Source organism: Lepisosteus platostomus, chromosome 1 (assembly GCF_059453375.1).
Source record: "Lepisosteus platostomus isolate fLepPlt1 chromosome 1, fLepPlt1.hap1, whole genome shotgun sequence".
Lineage (NCBI taxonomy): Eukaryota > Metazoa > Chordata > Actinopteri > Semionotiformes > Lepisosteidae > Lepisosteus > Lepisosteus platostomus.
The window spans coordinates 61,829,688-61,851,422 of NC_142611.1; the positions used below are offsets into that span (position 1 = coordinate 61,829,688).

Sequence of the window (21,735 nt, forward strand, 5' to 3'; positions counted from 1 at the left end):
CACACACTGCCCTCTAGTGGAACTTGAATGTAACAGCTCTTATTTATCTTTCAGTTTAACTACGTATGCCCGCTTATTTTAAAAACTTCTACCTTTTAAAATAAAATAACTATTTAATAATAATTGTTATAATAAAAACACTTTATATAGCAAATACAAGATTGTTTAACACTGTAATATCCAAAGTATAATTTACACTTTACCATAAAAACAACAAAGACTTCACTGAAATTCAATATGACTATGAAATACAGAAAATTGACATGATTCATTATTTTCTTTCAAAGCTGGGGATTATTAGAAAGTGTTAAATTAGAAAGGGTGTTGGTAAAAAATCTTATAATTTTGTCAGATTTCTATTTACATTAACTTTTACGATTCAGTTTATAAATCTATCCTCATTGGAGAAAAACACCATCTTTGCTAATAGGAGCTATTGCACCTTTATGGTTAATGTGATTATGAAGAGTGATCGCACTGAAAGAGAGTGCACACAACCATATGTAAATAAATACAATACTACACACTGAGGTAAGGATGAAATAGTTACTGTATATAGTTATTAGGCTGTGCTGTAAACAAACACTGGGCATCCTAATTAAAACACAAATTCCATTTAGATCCCACCTCATTGTTCATCTGAATCCATTCAGGCACTTTTAATTGCTACAGACAGTATTAACATACAGAACAGCCATTTACAAAGGACTGAATGTATATGATGTGGCAGCCAGCAGCAGTGAGGACCGTTGTTCCAGACACTAGAGATCGTTAAGGTCCCTGTTGGTCAATAGGTTCCCCTGAGTTGAGTTAATGAGTTGATTAATTAGTTAATTGGTGAAAGGCTGAGAGACATTTTTACACGTGGTTATTATAGATTTAGTTTCTATAAAAAGGGACTCAGTGGTAGTTGGTGTTGGGTTAGTTTAGTTTTTGTTCAGTATAATCCTAGTATTTTGCTGAATGAAGCCTCTTGCACAGTAGCTTGGCTATTCATTGTGATTTCCATGTGCCTAGGCTTTAGGAACCACCTGCTGAGAGAGAGTTCCGTCACATGACATTATATGTAAATGATAATTTAATATACATTCTTGTTTTCAACTTAGTATTTTTGACTGTCTCATCAGTCCTTTGCATGGTTGGGGAGTGTCAAAATCCACATATGGGTGATGCACTAATTATTAGGGTTGTATTCTGTACAACAGGGCACAATGATGCACAAGCCCTTTGAATCTAGACAGTGTAGAATCCAGCCATGATGGGGACCCAGTCTGTTTTCATAGTGGAGTCCAGCACTGGCTAGGAGAGGGGGTCATGAGTGAATTGTGGTAGCGCTGTGGCCATCACCCATGAGTAAGTTCACATTTGCAGGGACTGTAGTCCACTACACTTGCTGGAATCAGAAAGCATACTGTTCCCAGTGAAGAACATGAAGATCCTATAGAACCAAAGACAGCAGATAGAACCTGGTCTGGAATTCAACTTGGGGTCCCAGCAGTGTAGCAATGATGCTAATTACTGCACCACCATGCCACCTACCTTTAAACAAACACATGTAAATATAAATGCAGGACACTTTTTCTGATCACTATATATTGGGCATGTTTTTTTACAGAACTGTAAAGACCCTCTTGTTTCCTGATGGATTGTTCATGTTACCTTAGTGTAATATGCATTATCATTGGCGTAAGTACAGTACGTCCTTGGTACGCGCAGAGCTGAGGAGGTCACGCTTAAATTTAGTTCCTCGCTGGGGCCACTGTATTTTTTTCCTTTGCGCTGGGTGTTCCACTGGGCTATTGCGCGACAACATGACATTTCTTGAGCTGTGATGTCACAATGCCCACGTGTCGTCACAAGGCGGTAGAATGTCCGGTGACAGAATGCTCAGAGCAGGACTGAAAGTGGACGGTCGCTTCGCGTCTGGACATACAGTACAGGCGACATGCTGCCTCAGACATGGACACTCAACAAGAGACGGTCAGAAAGAAAAAGAAAACGCCGCACACGAGTGAGTTAAATAAAATTAGGTTAATTATAATAAATTAATCGGTGAGGAACAAGCTAACTGTATTCTATATTCATATTAAAAATAAATGCAGTAAGACTCGCGGTTATCAATGCACATACATGGAATGTTAGTCACGACTCCACTCTGCAGAGGACAGATGTATTTACTACTGTAACCCCTACTACTGCTGAGGCAGGTTATAGTTTCTGGCGAGAATCTCTCACTGAAAACAAGTGACTGAGATCATTCAATTGCAATTTGACCTCGAAGCCAGTGATACATTGGATGAGAGAGGTCATGTTTTAATTACCGCAATTTCCGCAGTTTTGCATACTGCATACTTGCTCCGACACCATTCCTCTAGGGACAGTACTGCGATCTACCCGCAGAAATCTGTTCGGAATCTGCACAGCCGGGCGCAGCTTTGGAAACGTACTGTGGCAATGAGGAAGAAAAAGCAGGTGATGAATAAGCTGGTTGAACGTTTTGCGCATCACCAACACAGTACAAACCAAACACAACCACCGTCGGGGTAGTTTAACCTCACAAGGAAGTTCAAAAAGTGCAACATACGGTACATATTAAGGACATCCCAAATACAGTACGTGCAATTAATTTAAAAGCGTACGTAAATATAGGACTACGTGTGTTTGAAACGTCAGGGGACTATAAATAAAACGGGTCATTGATTAAACTGTATACTGTAAGTCAATAGAATGATTCTAGTCAGATTTAATTTGACTGGAAATCTTACATCCAGTGGTATTTCTGTGCTTACGTTACCTTGGCTGATATGAAACTTGACATATATGAACATTGATACTTCAGAATTCATACTTTAAACGGCAGGCTGATCTATGTTTTTAACCGGCCTTTTAAAGAGGCGTGATCGCATATTGTGTCTCTGCCAGACCGAAAATGCAATGAGTATTCAGCTTAATTTACTTGGGCACTTATTTAGTATGTCGGATTTTTGGAGCTTTATGATAATCCACTTCAGTTTGTTTACATTCCCTCCAGTGGTTAAAATATTTTTTAAAAAGTGGTGGCTGACCCTTCCCGCGGCCGCACTGCTGGGGGCTCCTGTGCAGTAATATTCCCTCTGTGCCTGACACGCCCCCTGTTCTCCCCCAGCTGTGCAGAAAGTGTGTGAGCGAGTTCTCCCAGCCTTCGCTACCCCAGTCCTCTTCAGCGGCCCCCAAGAGTTTCGCGTCGCCAAGCTTTTCCTGGGATCGTGCTTCGGCGCCATCTGCGGTGCAGGTGAGAGAGATCCTGGCACAGTCATATGCTGTCATGCCCGAAGTATACACACAGTACCCGCCTCCAGCTGCCACGCCTTGAACTAGGTGAGCAGAGGAAGTGCTCTATCCTTGGAGCTCTCTGATTGGCTGGCCAACGAGAGAAAGCAGTGGCACACGCCTCCTCCTGGTAGCTCAGTCCAGCCAATCAAAGAGCTAGAGTTCACCTGTACTCGATAGAGTGCCAGGCTGCTGGTGGATCAGGAGTTTCACCCGACTTCATGGTGATTGCACAGTACCAGTCTGTTTAATTGATTCTTTGTTCAAGCTAATCATTTGTGTGTTTTGCACTGTTAAGGCCTTTCCAGCAATGTTGGCCAGGTCAGGTCAGTCAAATCAATCAAAACAATGAGGAAATCACAGCAGAGTAATATAGTACTGAAGATTCATACCTTTTAATGAGGAACAGAGTTGTTTTGATACTGTAACGCAAAGGGGGCTCAGGCGGGCGCCCTTGCCGCATCTGGTCGGCCCCATCCCGACTGGAGGCTCGAACCCGGGACTTCCGCGTCTCTCTGCAGCGACATAGCCCCGTGAGCTAAAGAGAGATCTCTCCACAGCCCAGTAGCTGTGGTCCTGCTATCACAGGGAAGGGCGGTGACGTCACCCGCTCTGGTACGCCGGCTCTTACACACACTGCTTGTCGGCCGTAAGCGTTACAATACTTTATGTTTCCCAGACTTGAGATATAGTTAGAAACGCAAACACTGCTCCTGTGTAGTCCTCAGATAACAAGAGGTTTTTTAGATTATGGTTTCTGTGACAGAAAAACAGCATCCTCTGTCTCTCTCAGACCTTTCTGTTCCACATCCATTACTGGGATCACTCAGAGTGACAGGCAGAGATTCACTCTGTCTGCTTCTTAGGACAGCATTATTGCTTCTCTGTCTCTCTTAGGATTTTATTAATGTCTCTGCATGTTTCAGTGTTGTACTTTGGTCTCCTTCACAAAATCCCCATACATGAAGAGCACAGAATCCCTGTTTTCTGCACTTTGATTGGTGAGTTGACCTGTTTTTTTATTGAAATGAAAAAATGCATGTAGAGCAGTGTTTTGTGCCTTTTTTCTGTTTCCTTTCTGTCACCTGTGCTCTATTTCCCTCTCTGTCTACTGTGAGATATCGTGCTCTTCTGTCACTGAATCTGTGTCCCATGAGTTACAATTATGCCTGTGCTGTCTGCGGTGTTTTTATCAATGATCTGCTGTAGATGTGTGCAGTCTACCCTGTAATCTGTATTCCGTCTGTAGGTCTGTGTGCTCTGTGCTGTAATCTGTATTCCGATGGTGGGTCTGTGTGTTCTGTGCTGTAATCTGTGTTCTGTCTGTAGGTCTGTGTGTTCTGTGCTGTAATCTGTATTCTGTCTGTAGGTCTGTGTGCTCTGTGCTGTAATCTGCATTCTGTCTGTAGGTCTGTGTGCTCTGTGCTGTAATCTGTATTCCAATGGTGGGTCTGTGTGCTCTGTGCTGTAATCTGTGTTCTGTTTGTAGGTCTGTGTGTTCTGTGCTGTAATCTGCATTCTGTCTGTAGGTCTGTGTGCTCTGTGCTGTAATCTGTATTCCGATGGTGGGTCTGTGTGCTCTGTGCTGTAATCTGTGTTCTGTCTCAGGTCCGTGTGCTTTGGGTTGAGATCACTACTCTGTCTGCAGGTCTGTGTAGTCTGGGGTGTGCGCTGTCATCCTATGTCCGCTGCTCCTTCCTGCTGATTGTTCCCAGCACACTTGGGTCTCGGGGGCGGTCCTACTTGATGGTATTCCTCCTGGCAGGTCTCTTCCATGGTAAACAAATACTTTCATAATACATATATACAGTACGATAAGCTTTTATTTTGGTTTCTCATTTCCAGACATCTTTAACCCTTTAACTAAAGTAGTGCCTCTTATTTTGTAAACCTAAATACATCATCTTATGTTGTGAAGGTTTTCTTTTAACTGCAGGTGTTGTTTTGTGCTGTTGGACAGGACCCATCTCCAACATCCATCACAATGTGCAGGACATCGCCCTCTCTCTGGGATGCAACATGGAGCTGCAGATGAACCACAGCAGGGTGATGTGGAGGGTGCTGATGGAGCCCTTCAAGAAGGTGGTGCAGGACATTGCAGTGAGTGGAAGAAGCCCATTGAGTGTTTGAGAGTGGACTGACAGTGAGAATGCAGACAGGGGTACAGTAAGACCAAGGAAAGAGACAGAGCAATACAATAAAAACAATTACTTATGCTTAGATGGTACTCTTCTGGACACTCCACTCAAAGCTCTTTGCAGGTAATGGGAACTCCCTTCCTCCACCACCGGTGTGCAGCCCCACCTTGATGATGCGCCAGGCCTCTCACCACACATCAGCTATCAGTGGAGAGGAGAATAGAGTAATGAAGCCAACTCATAGATGGGGATTATTAGGAAGCAGTGACTGGTAAAGGCCAGGGGGAAATTTGGCCAGGCCAAACACCCATACTCAAGAAGTGTCCTGGAATTTTTAATGACCACAGAGAGTCTGGACCTTGATTTTCCATTTCATCTGAAGGATGGCACTTTTTATACAGTATAGTGTCCACGTCACTATATTGTAGTATTAGGACCCACATTGACCACAGAGTGAGTGCACCCTACTGTCCTCACTAAAACCTCTTCCAGCAGCAAATTTACTTTTTCCCATGAGGTCTCCCATCCAGCTACTGGCCAGGCTCACACCTGCTGAGCTTCTGTGGGTTGCCAGTTGTGAGGGTGATATAGCTGCTGGCTATAAAACAAGGTAGAGACAGTGAGAGGTTTGTTTCAGTTTAGCTGGCGATTGTTGTGTTTGTTGTGCCTTGTGTTATCGTGGTGTGTCCTCTCTCTCCTGACCTCAGGGGCAAAAGGACAAGTTTGAGCAGGAAGCCCAGGCGGTGCGAAGGAGGTTCCAGGAAGTGAGGGAGCAGGTGCTGGGGGAGTATGGGTACAGTGCTCTGCACCGGGAGCCCACTCGCAGGGGCCACAGCACCCAGGACATGTTTGCTGCCAAGACCATGCTGCGCTGTGACTGTGAGTATAGGACCCAGGCTTAAAGTAGGAGGAAACAACAAGGAGAGGGAGAGTGCGAGAGAGTTCAGCAACAAATATTGCTGGTGCACAAAGCCAGTGAGCATGTAGACACCTCTGTTAGTTGGTCTGCTTGAGAAGGCTGTGTCTGTACCCCTGGCGAGCGGAGGCGATGGGTCAGTACAAACCATGGCATCATTCACAAAGCAGCTGGAGTGGATCCCGAGATCAATGTGTTACTAACAGTCGAGCAGGAGAGACGAATTGCATGTTTTACTGCTGTGTCTTAAAGGGTTGATAAGACTATAGACTGTGAACAGGGCTGGACCCTGCCTGCAGCTCTTCCCACCCTGCTCCACTGAGTGAATAATGGTCTCTGTCTCTCTTTCTCTGTTTCATTGTGGTGGAGAAGGGTGTCTCTCTCTTTCTAATATTCACGAGTGTTTCCAATGTATATGGCAGTGTCACCATCCTCTAGTGTGAACACAGCAGATGTCGGAAGCCCATCACAGCTGGGCTAGGGGCAGCACTAAGAGACCTTCAAGGAAAACCAGAATCCCCAGGATGTGGGTGTAAGGGGTATTAGAGGGCCAGACGGTGGACCTGTCTGGACCTGAATATTCCAAAAACCAGGCCCAGTATGGTGAACAGGGCCACTGTGCTTCAGGAGGTGCCATCCTTTAGATTAATAATATGACTGAGACACTGACTAGTTGGTCATTAAAGGGCTCTGTTTGTAAGAGTAAGGGTGTCCACCCTGATGTCCTGGATAAATTATACTGTAGGTTGTACAGTCTGGCTTTCCCCTTAACTCAACTGGTAAAGCAGTTTCTCACTCCTCCCCATGATCAGTTGTTTAGCGGGACTGTTGGCAAAGAAATAACTGATTTACCACTGGCTGAGGCTGCAGTTCAGTGGTAAATCAATTGGAACATTTCCTTGTTATGCCATGGCTGCACACCAGGCACAGCCACGGGTGAGATTGGTCTGAATCCAAGCGCAAGAGACGGGGGGTTCCGGAGCAGCCTGACAAGACCCGACTGTAAGGGGATCAAGTACTCTGGAGCAATTGAGGGAAACTGAAGGAAATATAGCAAGGGAAAATAAGAAAATACAGGCCCAGCAGTCCGGGAGTAAACCAGCCTATTGCACCTCAGGCAACCGAGGCTGGCTTAGCACAGCACCAGCCCTGAGCGAGCTGTCACCATAGTCCGCTGGTCGGGGAGTGGGAGAACAGTCTCCAGGATCTGTTCAATCTCTTCACCTTAGGAGCAAACCCTCCTGGGGCCCCACCGTGGTCCCAGAGAGAGAGGCCATGCGGACCTGGTGGACAGCCCGCCAGACTCACCCGGGGTGTGAAGGCGGACTGGCGGACTGAAGCACAGAAAAGAAAAGTGCAGGATACGAATGAGCCACCCTCTCCCCCAGCTTTGCCACGTCTAGTAGGCTGCCCAGCACAGAAGGGTTCGGCCATATTGCAACAGGATGGTCAGGAGACTCCAGTCTGGCGGTCTGGTCAGAGGGCACCAGGTGGTCTCCTCCTGATACCAGGCCAGGCATGTACTGTTGGGGCCTGGGCAGGATAGGATGAAACCAGACTCCCTGGTGCGTGATGGACTTCCAGACAGAGACATCTGCTGAGGATCCATCCTTGACTTAGTCCCGTCTCCTGGTCCTTTCTCTACTCCCGGAAGCCTCCAGACAGAGCTCCCAGATGGGGAATGAAATCCCAAAACAAGGAAGGTTCTGCTTCTACCCTGGATGTTGGCACAGAAAAGAAGAAAGAGAAAAGAGAGAAGGAACAAGTGTAGGGCGAAGAATGGGACAAGAGCAGTGTGCAGGATGAAGAGTAAGACTAGGCACCTGTCAGGTGAATGCTGGCACTGCAGAGCTGAAGTTCAGGACACCAGATTGGAGTTCAGGACAAAGATTAGACAAGCAGCGCTGCGGGACAAGGACTAGAGAAACAGCACAGGCTGCATCGGCGGTGTAGACGCCGTGGATAGAGCAGGCTGCTTCAGCTGTGTATTAGGAAGGAGCCACTCTAGGAGAAGAGCGTGGCTCTGGACGAAGGCGGCTCCCCCAGAAGAGAGCTGAAATAAGGGCCGCTGAGGAGAGGTCCAGAATTCCAGGGCAAACCAGACTGCCAAGATACAAGGCGCTGATGAAGAAGCCTGCAGAAACTGGACAGAAGAGAGTGTGGACTGAAGGAAGGGCAGTGCTTCTGGAGGGAGAAGATGAATGACAAAGCACGGCTGTAGAAGCACTTCTGGAATTTGAGGGAATTGAGTAATAGAATAATTGGTGAAAACTGAGTTACAGCGGTAAGCCATGGGAAACCATGAGCCCTCGTCAAAATGCTTCTTTTTCCCAGGGCAACCATAGGCCAGGAGATGGCACAGGACGCCAGGTATAGATTTCTGGCATATAAAATGCTCTAGGATCCTTTGGGTTTAAAAGCACTAGAGCAATTGATTTCTCTAATTATGAATTAAATAGCAGCTGCTCTCTCTGTCAGCTGTGGTGGAGGAGGGGATCTCTCGCTGTTGGCTCTGGTTCCACGGGAAGTGGGAGGAGTGTATGCGCACCATCGCTGTCCCGCTGCTCAACCACCTGCTGTGTCTGCCTATGACCTTCAGCTTCCTGTGTGACATCATGAGAGGTAACCCTGCTGCTGGTTCTCTGTTCGCTGGGGTGCGGTTTACTTCAGCCTTGCTGCGTGGCCTGTGATCTTTAATATGGTCTCCATTTGACCCACACCTACATTTTGTGTTATCTTCAGCTGGCCTGGAATGGATTTTCCTGTTATAATGCACACAGGGTTGCTCAATAGCTCTAGAAGGTGTCAGCTATAAGGCAACTGCCAAAGAGCATTTATAGGTAGCTCAGCCAGCAAAGCCAATCCTTCGAAGCACAGGTTTATCCTCTTAGTGCAGCCATCAGCAGTTCCAGTCTGAGGTACAGTAAGCTTAGCTCACAGTGAGCAACATTTCTTAAATATGGCAACACAACATTGGGTGAGCTCTGGCAGAGTTGAGTGTTGGGTTAGGGTTGGATGTTTATCGTCATAATTTGTAAAATCTAATTTTTCCAAGCAACAGCACCCCCCTGTGGTTGACCAGATGCCTGTTGGCTTGCAGTGCTGCCAATGAGAACGTTAGGTCTCCCTCCAGTGCCTTTACTATGCTGTGATTTCTGTGCTCACAGTGTGAAAGGAAGCATGGCTTGACATTGCATTGGATAAGGCTGAAGAGTGGGATGTACAAGTGGGCTGGGTTGGTCAAAAATGTTTTTTTTCAGGCTGACCTATCAAAAGTAAGAAATCATTTGTGCTTACAAATTCTAGTAGAACAGACTGCCTGGTTTGTCTGAATGAGTGTAACTGCTCTGGACCCAGTGGGCTACCTTGGTGAAAACACTGCACAGAAACTTACTGTGATCGTGGTGTGTCTACAGTCATGACCCCCTGGTGCAGAGAGAGGATCCCAGTGGAGGGTAACTTCGGGCAGACGTACGACAAGCTGAACGCCTCCATCGAGAGCCTGGGAGACGGCTTCAGCACCACTGTAGTCTTCAGGGTAGGCCTGTCTGTCCTCCCTTGCCCTGAGGTGGGGTCAAAGGCTTGTCTCGGGACTGCCTGTGGGAGGGCTGTCCTGTTTGATTGTTCATTGAATGCTCACTCATTCCAGCTGGTGATAGTAAATCTGTTCCAATACATGTATGGTCTCTCAGTCTACAAATTTCCTTAATATCTGACACTCAACAGTTCTTTAATTGAACTGTTTTCTATATTAGTTGGTTTCCAGTCTAAAAACAAGGCAAAAGTCCAAGGCAAGGCGATCCATCCGAGACAGACGATTAAGATCCAGAACCGGGTCGGGACCGGCAGGGGGCACGGGAACAGGAACAGGAACAAGAAACGGAATCTAAAACCATAACGGAGCCAGGCCCCAGGCCCGCATGATGCAGCAACCAATGCAGAGCCCCAATTAGCGTCAGCGTCTGGCTTTAAAGGGGGAACTGAAAAGGGGCTGGAACAGGGAACAGGTGCAGGAGATGAAACTAACAAAGAAGGGCTGGAGCACCCTTAAGAGGAGGGGTTGCGCTCATCACACCCTTTACATGATTACAAGACATAACCAATAACCCCGAGAGCATGCCCACACCATAAAACATTAAACATAACCTATACCCATAACATATCATACAGTTCTATACCCATCTGGGTCTAAGCCCCTACCATGAAACCAAGACCAAAGGTGTATACCCATCAGTCTGAAACCAAACACCACCGGGTGTTCTCCTGTTGTAACCCAGATATTTACAATATGTGTAATCCCCTCTTGGGGAAACTCTCAAGCACCTAATCCAGGGTGTGCTCCCAGGCTGCCACCTCACCGAACAGTGTCCAGTGCTTGCACATGGTAATATGTAGATGTGGATGTGAGCAGAACATTGTAACCACCGCTTGTGAAGATGATCACTAAATTAAGAAGAGGGATGACCAACCAACCAATTGATTTCCACATGATAAATTAATCTCAGAAGCAGATACAATGAATTCTGTCTCTAACTGTGTATCTATGGGGGTCCGCTGCCACTGTGGAGGGACAAATAAATTGAATGTGCATTAGAAGCAAGAGAACTACAACATGAACTTGAAGAAAAGAACGTAAGCAGTGTAATGTGTTGATGTGCTTCTTTCTGACTAAGGTTAGCTCCACTTTTCTGAACAGAATAGTGTTCCTCACTCCTCATCCTGGAGAGCACTTAAGGCTCTATAAAGACCTTAAATGCCTCATGGTAACAATTAAGGTCAATTCATTCACTGAGAGTTCAGATAAAGGATATGTAAAACCATAAGTTCCTGTGGCTCTGCAGGACAGAGCGATGAGAGGCACTGATTTACAGTGTAATTCTGTGGATTTCATAGTGATAGAGAGATATCACTGAAATCCAAATGTGATAGCTGAGCAGAATGGTCTCCTCTCATATGCGGGCTCTTATGTTTGCTATCCTGTGCTCTCTCCACACTGTTCAAGTCCCCCATTATCTTTTCCCCCAGTGTATGAATGATCAGAGGTGGGCTGGAGTCAGCTGCTTAACTCTGTGGTGTGACCACACAGGCTGGACAAAGAGTGACAATGTCCCATATGAGATCACAGGCTGCTGTAATGGGTCTCCCTCTCTCTTGCCGTTTCTCTCTCTGCAGAAGACCGAGCAGCAGACTCTGCTAGGGACAGCTTTCTCCCAGGCCCAGATCAGAGAGGAGCTCCGACAGACCTTCCTGGAGAAGAAGCTTGTGATGGAGCAGCTGGTGGACTTCATCCAACTGCTACTGTCCTGCACCTTTGTCTTCATCCTCCTCTCGTAAGTCTCATGCTGCCTGAAACCTGTTGTGTTATGCAGCCCTGTCAAATGGTCCTGACTACGCAGATCAATAGTCTCTCCCTGAGAGACTCTTCTCTGATTAGAAAGTGGGCGGTGAGGACCAGAGTTGAGAGGCACTGCAACACTGAGGAAATACTCCACTTAATCTAAATAGAGAACCGTATATTACAAGCAGGTGAATAAAATATGGAAAACAGGAATTACAATGTGTGGTCAGGGTCTGGAACAAGCTTCCCAGTTATGTTGTTGAAGATAAATCTCTGTGATCCTTCTTGAAACAATGCAATGAAACTCTGTGGTAAATTAACTACTATCAATCAAGTGATCAATAAGGACGTCTTGTTCTCCTATGTTCATATTGTCTAATGTATAGGGCCATGACTTGTCCACCCTCTCTCTTCTTCTTTCTGTCTCTCCCTGGCTTGGCGAAGGGCGTATGGATACACCAGGAACTACCTCCGAGACGTTCGCTTTGACAACGTCTACGTCACCACCTACTTCCGGCAGATTGACGCTCGCAGAAGGCAACTGGTATGACATGAGTTACAGTTGCTATGACACAGGATTTACTGGAGCTCTGGGGCACAACTGTTCCTCACCGAATAAGTCAGGTGGTAGCGGGAGGAGGACTAGTAGACAGACGCGAATCAGGAATAAATCTGAAGTATGTCAAAGAGTGACAAAACAAGGCAAAGCCAGTTCTTTAGGGCCAGATGGTATTTTCATTTTAATTAGCATCTCTTTAAGATTTAATACATAGCAGGCAACTTCTTATCCAAAGATACTGCATATCATGTCATATACAGCACTAATTACTAGCTCAACTGTAAGTTAGGCAAAGTCTACATTTTCTACAGCTGTGCTAATCAGGTTTTATTTAGTTGCTCGTTTCATTTGATTGTTAATCTTAACAGAACAGCATGGTGCAGTAGTTAGTATTGCTGCCCAACTGCTTATAAATATTCACATGAAAGGAGAAATAGGTCATTATTAGTTAAATGGTTAAGAGTTGGATATGCACATTCTCACATGGGTGTTAAGTCTGTTTGGTACAGAAAGAGTCTGCATGATGCTACTGATGTTGGGTGTCTTCTGAAACTGCTTTTTCCATTTTATGGCTGAAACTGTATTAAAAAAGACCTCTTGGAATGTACTTATTTTTGTTATTATGAGTTTTATAAGTGTAGATCTGGGCAGCACAGCAGTGCAGCGTTTAGCACTGCTGCCTCACAGTACTGGGGCCCTGGGTTCAATTCCAGACCTGGGGTGCTGTCTGTGTGGAGTATGTGCTTCAGTTGCCTCCCACAGTCCAAAGACATACCGGGAGGATAATTGGCTTCTGGGAAAACTGACCCTGGTACGAGTGTGTGTGTATCTGTGTCTTTGTGGGCTCTGTGATGGACTGGCGTCCCGTCCAGGGTCGCTTGCTGGGATGGACTCCAGCTTCCCTGCACCCCTGAATTGGAAGAAACAGTCAGAATTGGTGGGTGCGGTGGCTCTGTGGCTAAGCATTTGCGTCTGTAGCTGGAAGGTTGCAGGTTCGAATCCTGTGGCCGGCAGAAAAATCCTACTCTGTTGGGCCCCTAAGCAAGGCCCTTAACCCCAGCTGCTCCAGGGGCGCTGTATAAATGGCTGACCCTGTGCTCTGACCCCCAGCTTCTCTCTCTGTCTGTGTGTCTCAAGGAGAGCAAGTTGGGGTATGTGAAAAGACAAATTCCTAATCCAAGAAATTGTATATGGCTAATAAAGATCTTATCTCTTATCAAGTGCATTAATACAGGGAAGGTTTTCCACCCCTCAACTTTCCTTTAGGAAACCTCTCTCTTTTTAACTGTGTGTTACTTCACTGTACTGGTTTATTTGCTAAGGAAAGTCTGCTGCAGCTGCGGCTCTCTCGGTGCTCAGTATCAAGCAGCACTGAGCGCTGAAGAGCAGTCTCTGTTGCTCCAGGGAAAACGACACCTGCTGCCACTGAAGAAGGCGGAGAAGCCTGACTTCATCTTCCCCTGGAGCCCCTGCGCGCACTCCAGCGAACTCCGGATTCTCGTACGTCCGTTCTCTTTCCTTTCTGCTGCGATCAGATGGCTGCTGCAGGGGTTCAGCTCTCTGTCACACATCACCCAGCTCTTCCTAGTGGACAGCAGAGGGCGCCAGAGCCTCTCACATGCAGCATCACTGGCCACATGCATCCTTCACATTTTTAAAATTAGCTGGATCTCTCTTTTAATTACAGACTGTTCATATTAAGTTTCTTTTTGTGTCATTAAGTCCGGCTGCTGCCCTTTATCGTCCTCTTTCCTCTATGCTTATGTGCATGCTTATCTTGGCTGTTCTCATCTATAGGTGCTGGGCCTGCTGCAGGTCATCCCTCTGTGCCTCTTCATAGGAATCTTGCTGGCCGTCGACTGGCTCCTCTACCGGATATTTACCATCATCCGCTCCCACTCCTACACTGAATACTCCTTCACCAGTGAGTCCACACCGTCCCTCTTGGACTGAGCCATCCTTCATCAGTGAGTCATCTCTGTCACTTTCTCGCTGAGCATGCCTTCACCAGTGAGTCCATGCAGTTAGTTCTAGATCATGAGTGTTTCATCACTGTCACACCTAGACTGGACAGACCACACCTTAACCAGTGTGTCCATACTGTCACTCTCCACGCTGAGTGTCAGAATTAGTGATGCAAGGTGGCTCGTTCCAAGGCTGGGCAGTTTGTGTCGGGCATTCTCTTGGATCCCTGTGTGAAGATGAGCCTCCCTTTCTCCCTTCTCCACGTCATGCTTGTGATGTCTCGTCAGGTTCCCACCACATTGAGATCACCATAGGGGGCCAGTCCATGATGGCCACTCTGCTGCGGAAAACCATCGGGGCCTTCAACATCTCCTCCAGCATGGACATGAGGACCAGCAACACGCGTATGTGCCCTGACTCACTAGACTGAGTGCTATTGCAGCAGTGTTGGCGAGTGTCCTTCCGTTCCACTGGGTTTCATGAGCATGGTGTTGTTGTGTTGAAGCTCAGACTTGGGCGATAACAATCTCATTGTTCTGCAATCAAAGGTCGATTAATCAACCCCACTCACACGGTCTTCTCTTCTCTGATCATTGCTGTGCCAGAGACCCCTGTGCTTGTTGCCATTCCAACACAATACCCAGTCTTTTCATTGCTCTAATAGGTCACTTAACTAGTTCTTTTGTTCCATTGATTTCAGACTTTCAGGTCTTACACAGCTAAGAATATCAAGATGATGGTGAGATGTTATGCGTGAGATCTGAAATACTGTAGGAGCTACAAACAATTCCAAGGGTGTGATTAAAGTCATGATGCAATTTGTCTTAAATGAGAGAGAATACAGAGGCTTTCTGCTTTGCTTTTGATAACTGACAATTACAAATGAAGGAAAAGCAGTAAATCTGTACTTTATTTGTAGTTTATTGTCCCAGTTGGGAAATTCGCTTTGCAGCCAGATAGAGACATACATAACGCATTTGACACAACATGGATCAATTTTCCAACAAATCTATGAATCCTTCAAATAAAAAACAAGTCGGAAGCTTTATCTTATCCCCACTATCCAAAAAAATGAAAAATTGAGGTGTCAGTGTGTGAAATAGACAAAACACATTCTGTAAATAAAGTACATACATTATGAAGATAAATATATAACAATTACTTGTGTACACTGAGCAGGTTAATAGCCATGGGAATAAAGATGACTCGTTCTACCTGTGCTCTTCGCTTGTAGACTGTCTGCCCCAACCTCGCGCCCTGAGCCAGTCAGCGTACTTGTGGAGTACCCTGCCCCTCCTGCTGATGGTGCTGCTGTGCTGGGTGCAGATTTACAGTAACCGGCTGCGGAGAGTCATCGCTGCCTTCTTCTTCCCCAAGGTCAGTGTTGTGCGCTCCCTAGCGTGCCAGACACCAGCTGCTGGTCACCGTGATGTCACATTAAACCACCTACTGCAACAATAAGACAGGAAAAACCTCCATAACATACTGACCCATGACCTCAAACAGAAACTCAAAAGAAGCTCTATTGCTATCAATTGCTATTTATCAAAATCTTACAGCTTTTAGATTAACCCCTGACGTTGTTTTTACTCAGTGTAAATTCTATACATGTACGTGTTATTACACACAGTGATGATGGCTGGGCATTCCAAAGGTGCAGGACACGTGGAAGAGATGGAGATGAAGCATTATGCTTTAAAAAAAACTTTCCGCTATACTGTAGCAATGTAACCTACAGGGATCTCTTTCAGAATGTTTTTTTAACTGAATTACAAATGCAGGTCAATATAATGAAATGAGAAATGTATGTATAAAGGAGGAAGACATTTTCAAGGGAGGGTTTGACTTTAACCATGTAATTATAGATCAGAAAACCTTACTGAGTTTCCAGGCAAGGCTGCAAAACAAGAGTAATTAGAATTGAAACCAGGGATCATCTGCAGGGCTGCAAGATTCCAAGGGATTAGTGAACCAGTAATTCAGTTACCTTAAATGCATTGACAATATCAACTCAGTGCACTCAATGGAAGCTGAAAAGTGTTGGAAAATACATCTGAAACAGAACAGGAGGGACATTTTCATGCAAAGGGTATAGAACAAGCTACCCTTGCAACTAATACCTTATGTTCTTTTAGGAAATGGCTAGATGAGTTTCTATGATCAATTAGTTACTAAAAACCAAGTGATCTACTGTAGATGGGCTGATGAACCTCGACGGTTTCATAAATATTTTGTCTTTAATAATTTAGCTGTGAGTAAGAAGGTGCTTTTGTATGTAATCTGGAAATACAAGGTCATTCACTGAGTGTTTGCTGGCATCTTTCTTCATGGCAGTCTGTCTCCATGTGCTTGGTTTTGATTTCACAGTTGGCTGATGGGCCGAGTCTAACAAGCATGGGTTGGAGTTAGACATTTCAGGTGGCAATGTCTACGATGGCTGTAGCCACTTTGTTCTGGCTGCAGCCACCAGTTTGGAACAGAACCGAATGCCCCAGAGGCACAGTTCAACTTTAACACGTTTACTGCATCTGTAACGAGTCTCATCTGGCACTAACCCTGGCACGAAAGGTGACATCACCCTCTTGGAACCTGGTTAGTGTTGAATTCTTCCACAATCAGGATCCTGTCTTTTTTGTGGAGTATAATCCTCCTGTTTTTAAGGATTAACTGTGTGTGGCCCTTAAACCAGAGATGCCCATTAATGGCCAGGACCCAATCCCAGTGGAAGCAGAACGACATGCAGCAACTGCATCACGCAGGTGCTGTGGCCCAGATTACAAGCTTCTGCCAAAAAGTCCCTGAGTACTCTGAGGAGGAGTTTGATGTAGGAGAAGAGAGCAGAGCTCATCTGGCATTGAGCCCTTCATAGAAAGTGATGTCACCCCCCTACCCTCCCCGGATTATGGGTCGCATTAGAACAAAATAGGAAAAGTGACAAGAAGAGCAGACCATTGAGCCTGTCTAGCTGCTTCATGAAGGAGCCCAGAGTTTAGGCTTCAACATTTTGGCTGGGAAACCTATTCCAGACACCCACATTTGTTTATGCTTGATCTGTTTTCCTCTTAGTCATTGTTTTAAACTGAAAACAATCCCCTAAGAGCGGCAAAAATAATTCCCGCTCTCAGATCTTCTTTGAACTCAGCGCTTTTTGCTCTGTACCCAAGAATTCCATTTGCACTTTTATTGCTTCCCCACATTGTCTTGATAAGGATATAGAAGACGCTACACAAACACCCACTTCCTACAGCTTCCAGTTACCCCTGCAACGTGTGGAGTGTGCGTTCCCACTCCCAGTGGGGACTGCTCACACTCCTCAACGTCAGATTTCGTTGGCCAAGCAGCGGCCCCCTCCATGAGTTTCTCCAAATCCCCCCGCAATTCCCTGGCCTGTGTTTCTACCACTCCCTCTATTGTTGCATCATCTGCAAGACTAACTAGCTGGAATTCTTCCAGGTTTTTTTTAGTGTAGTGTTCGGATTGCTTTCTGGGGATCAGCACTCATCCAGCCCCAAAGAGTTCTGCGCTGCGCAGCACAAATCTTACACCTATTAATCCCATAAGAAGACATTTTCCCCCCACATTGCCCAACCCAGCACAGCTGAGCAAGGTCCGATTATTCTAATCACATTAGAGATGTTGTATTGTGCTAATGTTTGTAACCCCCATGTGCCCACGGGGTTGGCAGAATGCTTGAAGGAACATTGAAGTAAAGCTGTCCCTGAGAATTAATGCCTTGCATTCATTTATGTCATGATTCAGTGTCTTGTCTGAAATGTGGGTTATTTCCGACACCTGCTGAGCATATTTTTAAAACTTGCAGGCAGCTATATCACCCTGCAACTGACAACTGGCAGCCCACTGAAGCTCAGCAGGTATGAGCCTGGTCAGTACCTGGATGTAAGGTTGCTGCTGGAAGCAGTGTTAGTGGGGACAGCAGGGGGCGCTCACCCTGCCATCTGTGTGGATCCTAATGCCCCAGTGTAGTGATGGGGACGCTATACTGTAAAAAATGTGTTGTCCTTCAGATGAGACGTTAAACTGAGGTCCTGACTCTCTGTGGTCATTAAAAATCCCAGGGTGTTTCTCGAAAAGAGTAGGGGTGTATCCCCAATGTCCTGGCCAAATTTACCATTGGCCTTTACCAACCATGGCCTCCTAATAATCCCCGTCTGTGAATTGGCTTCATCACTGTTCTCCTCCCTACTGAGAACTGATGTGTGGTGAGGATTCTGGCGCGTTATGGCTGCTGTCACATCCCCCAGGTGGGGCTGCACGTTGGTGGTGGTGGAGGGGAATCCCCAATACCTGTAAATTGCTTGGAGTGAAGTGTCCAGAAAAGTGCTATATAAGAGTAAGGAATTATTATTATTTATAATAATAATAATAATAATATCATCAGCATCCAGGTGGGGCTGATCATTGGTGGTGATGGAGGGGATCCCCATTACCTGTAAAGCACTTTGAGTGGAGTGTCCAGAAAGGCGCTATACTGTATAAGTGTGAGGATTATTTATTAACGTCTGCCTTTGCATATCTGGTTGAAAGGGTGAGGAAGTGTCTCTCGTGTCTGTCTCTCTCCGACTGCAGCGGGAGAAGCAGCGCGTGCTCTTCCTGTACAACGAGCAGCTGCGCAGGCGGATGTCCTACGTGCAAACGCAGCGCCAGAGGCTGATCAGACAGGCGAGGGCCGGCCAGGCCGCGGGCAGGGTGAGTGCCCGATCCTTCCTGGGTGCAGGCCAGAGCAGGGGCCACAGCGCTCATTCCAGCTAGACACATGAATCCCTTCTCCCTGGATTTTCACTGCAGAACAGATCCTGGCAATCCTGGTCCCTCGGGGCTCCAGTTTCTAGTCTACCTGAGTGTACTTGTACGTGAAGCCTTATGTGGATTAAAAGTCTTCCCGGTTTTGAACTGTTTACAGCTCTCTATAAAGTGTCAGATTACTTTTAAAATTGTATAGGCAACTTGAAATCAACACGTGTTTCATACTTGAAGATAAAAAAAGCAAATTCTTAGTTAAATCAAAGTGTTGATTGATCAAAAAACAGAAGATAAAGGGGAGTGTTTGGAAAGCCCTATTATCAGTGTGTTGTGCTGAAGCAGTGGTGCCTAGTCTTGTTCTGGAGATCCTAAGCACTGCAGGGTTCTCAGATCAATCAGATTCCTCCTGGAAAAACACAAATGTCTGAATGGGTAATGAGTTTATTTAACATCTAGAAAGCACTGATGAGTACAGGAGTCCCCAAAACCCCACTGTGGCTGTTGAGGGGCAGCCAGTCAGGAAACTCGCAGTTCTCTCTATCTTTTGGAAGGATCATTTTAGGAACCACTAATTCTGTCTCTAAGGAGTCACAAGCAGTTCCCAGTTCTTTCTCTCTGGATGATCAGTCAGGCCAGTGATGTCAAAACTCTGGATTCAAGATTCTGGATTATTTTCCTGCTTTTTATTCCCCAAGTCTTTAACAACTGAGGCTGCATAGAGAGCTAGGAAATCTGCTGGACTGTTCATCTTAATGTCTACCACTCTGGTTAAAACGTCTTACCAGCTGGACTGTGGTCCCTGAGGTCCAGAGATGAGGACCCTACTTTACTTCTACTGAACAGAAGTGGGTCACTGTAGAACTATGACCAGTCCCTCAGCAAACTGGGCAAGCAGTTTGGACTGACAGTGATTGAACATGTCAGGGAGGTGGGGGGTTCTGGGACAGAGGTGCAGTGTATCAGCGTGTGCGAGTATGGAGCAGTAATAGTAACAATTGTGTCATTTCTTTCCCTTGTTTCCTCCATCTCCCCTCTCTCTCCAGGTGAGCGCGGTGCTGTCCTCTCTGTGCAGCAGGCTGGGGTGTCAGCGCAGGTGGTGCTGTGTGTGTGGGGAGCCGCAGAGAGAGGGAGGTGTGGTGTGTCCTCTCCAGAGCTGCGGTGCTGTCTACTGCCTCCAGTGCTGGAGGGACCTGGGGCAGTTCTGTTTTGCCTGCACAGCCCTGTCCCAGCACACGTCCGGAGAGAGCAACAGTGATGCAGAGACCAGATATGCAGAGTAGACAGACATAAACACAGTGACATACTCACACACTGACCTACACTCCTGTCCCAGCACACCTTCAGAGTCAGTAACAGTGACACAGAGTACATACTCATATACACGTAGACAAACTGTATACACACCCACTGGCACACACCTCTGGAGAGAGTCACATGACACAGACACCAGATACTCATACACACATAGACAACGTGACATACACTACACACACACAATGACATGCACCTCTGGAGAGAGTCACATGACACAGACACCAGATACTCATACACACATAGACAAAGTGACATACACTACACACACACAATGACATGCACCTCTGGAGAGAGTCACATGACACAGACACCAGATACTCATACACACATAGACAACGTGACATACTGTACACACACACAATGACATGCACCTCTGGAGAGAGTGACAGTGATAGACACCAGATACCCAGAATAAACAAAGGCCTCATTGGCACTGCAGATATTCTAGGTCTGTTTAAAATGACCAGATAATAACCCATGGGGAGTATCCAGTGATGGTGGTGATGGAGAACTGAACTTTAGTTAATTGACCTAATTAAGGCTGAACGGGGTCACATCCAAAGGTTTTCACCTGTCAACATTTTAAATAGACCTATGTACTCAAGAGTTCAGTGCCCCAGCTAGATAAGGACCATGATATTTCTTTACAGTTAAAAGGCCTGGGGCTCCCAGTAAAACAGTGATTTAGCCCTTAAGTACAGACCGTTTGGACTGGTTTTGCATACCACACACAAATCCTGGATTTGCATAGCTAAATTAAGATTAGATTACAATGTTACAATCGTGGCAATCCATGATTAGCGTAATCAAGGTTTGTGCAACTACTGCAATACTACTTAAAGGACTGGGGCTGTCCAGGAACAATGTAATTAATTAAATCAATTAGCGACTCAATTGGCCCAATTTCCTTTTCTTTAATCCTTGACAATTTGGAATTTCTAATACCAGCAACCCCGGTATTCGATGTATTTGATCTCCAGGTCAAACTGTAGCAGACCCTTGCAGTAACACATGACAGAGAGAGCCAAACGTGATCACACACAGCGACTAGCATTAGCACACACACCGACACGAGTCAGCGTGAAACGAGCACCCTGACTGACAAATGCACACTGGGACAGATGTTTTAAACACACCCAGAGGAACGTACAGTACACTCAGAACTGGAACACACACAGAGAAACAGAAAGGACAGAAACACGCAAAAAGAAAACACAAGGATTTGTGATACACAAGCACTAGCAGAGAGTCAGGAACACAGACAGGATTTCCTTGAGACTTCAAAGATTTATATATATTAAAGACATGTTGGACTCCACTGCTGTGTCCTGTCTTCTAACACAGATTGGATCTCGTACAATGTGTTGTCCACAGGGCTGTAGTCTGAGACTACCGTTATTAGTGTGGTATGTGCCTGTGCGGTAGCAATGCTTGT

The 21,735-nt window shown here is 46.0% G+C and overlaps 1 protein-coding gene across 3 annotated transcripts; it reads left to right on the forward strand.

Annotated features, from left to right (window-relative positions):
• The first annotated feature begins 1,854 nt into the window (after nt 1-1,854).
• Nucleotides 1,855-21,618, forward strand: dcst1 (DC-STAMP domain containing 1). Of its 3 annotated transcripts, none has more exons than XM_088633322.1 (16): nt 1,855-2,011; nt 3,146-3,271; nt 4,236-4,310; nt 4,958-5,086; nt 5,246-5,409; nt 6,155-6,326; nt 8,842-8,985; nt 9,780-9,901; nt 11,536-11,693; nt 12,146-12,245; nt 13,665-13,760; nt 14,058-14,184; nt 14,513-14,629; nt 15,460-15,602; nt 18,813-18,932; nt 20,030-21,618. In XM_088633322.1, the coding sequence occupies exons 1-16, from the start codon at nt 1,960-1,962 to the stop codon at nt 20,264-20,266; spliced, it is 2,082 nt and encodes a 693-aa protein (XP_088489448.1). In that variant the 5' UTR covers nt 1,855-1,959; the 3' UTR covers nt 20,267-21,618. The 3 variants fall into 3 exon arrangements, with proteins under 3 accessions (XP_088489448.1, XP_088489449.1, XP_088489450.1); XM_088633323.1 differs by having other exon boundaries at nt 5,270-5,409; XM_088633324.1 differs by lacking the exon at nt 20,030-21,618 and adding an exon at nt 18,046-18,108 and having other exon boundaries at nt 18,813-18,927.
• Nucleotides 21,619-21,735: the final 117 nt, after the last annotated feature.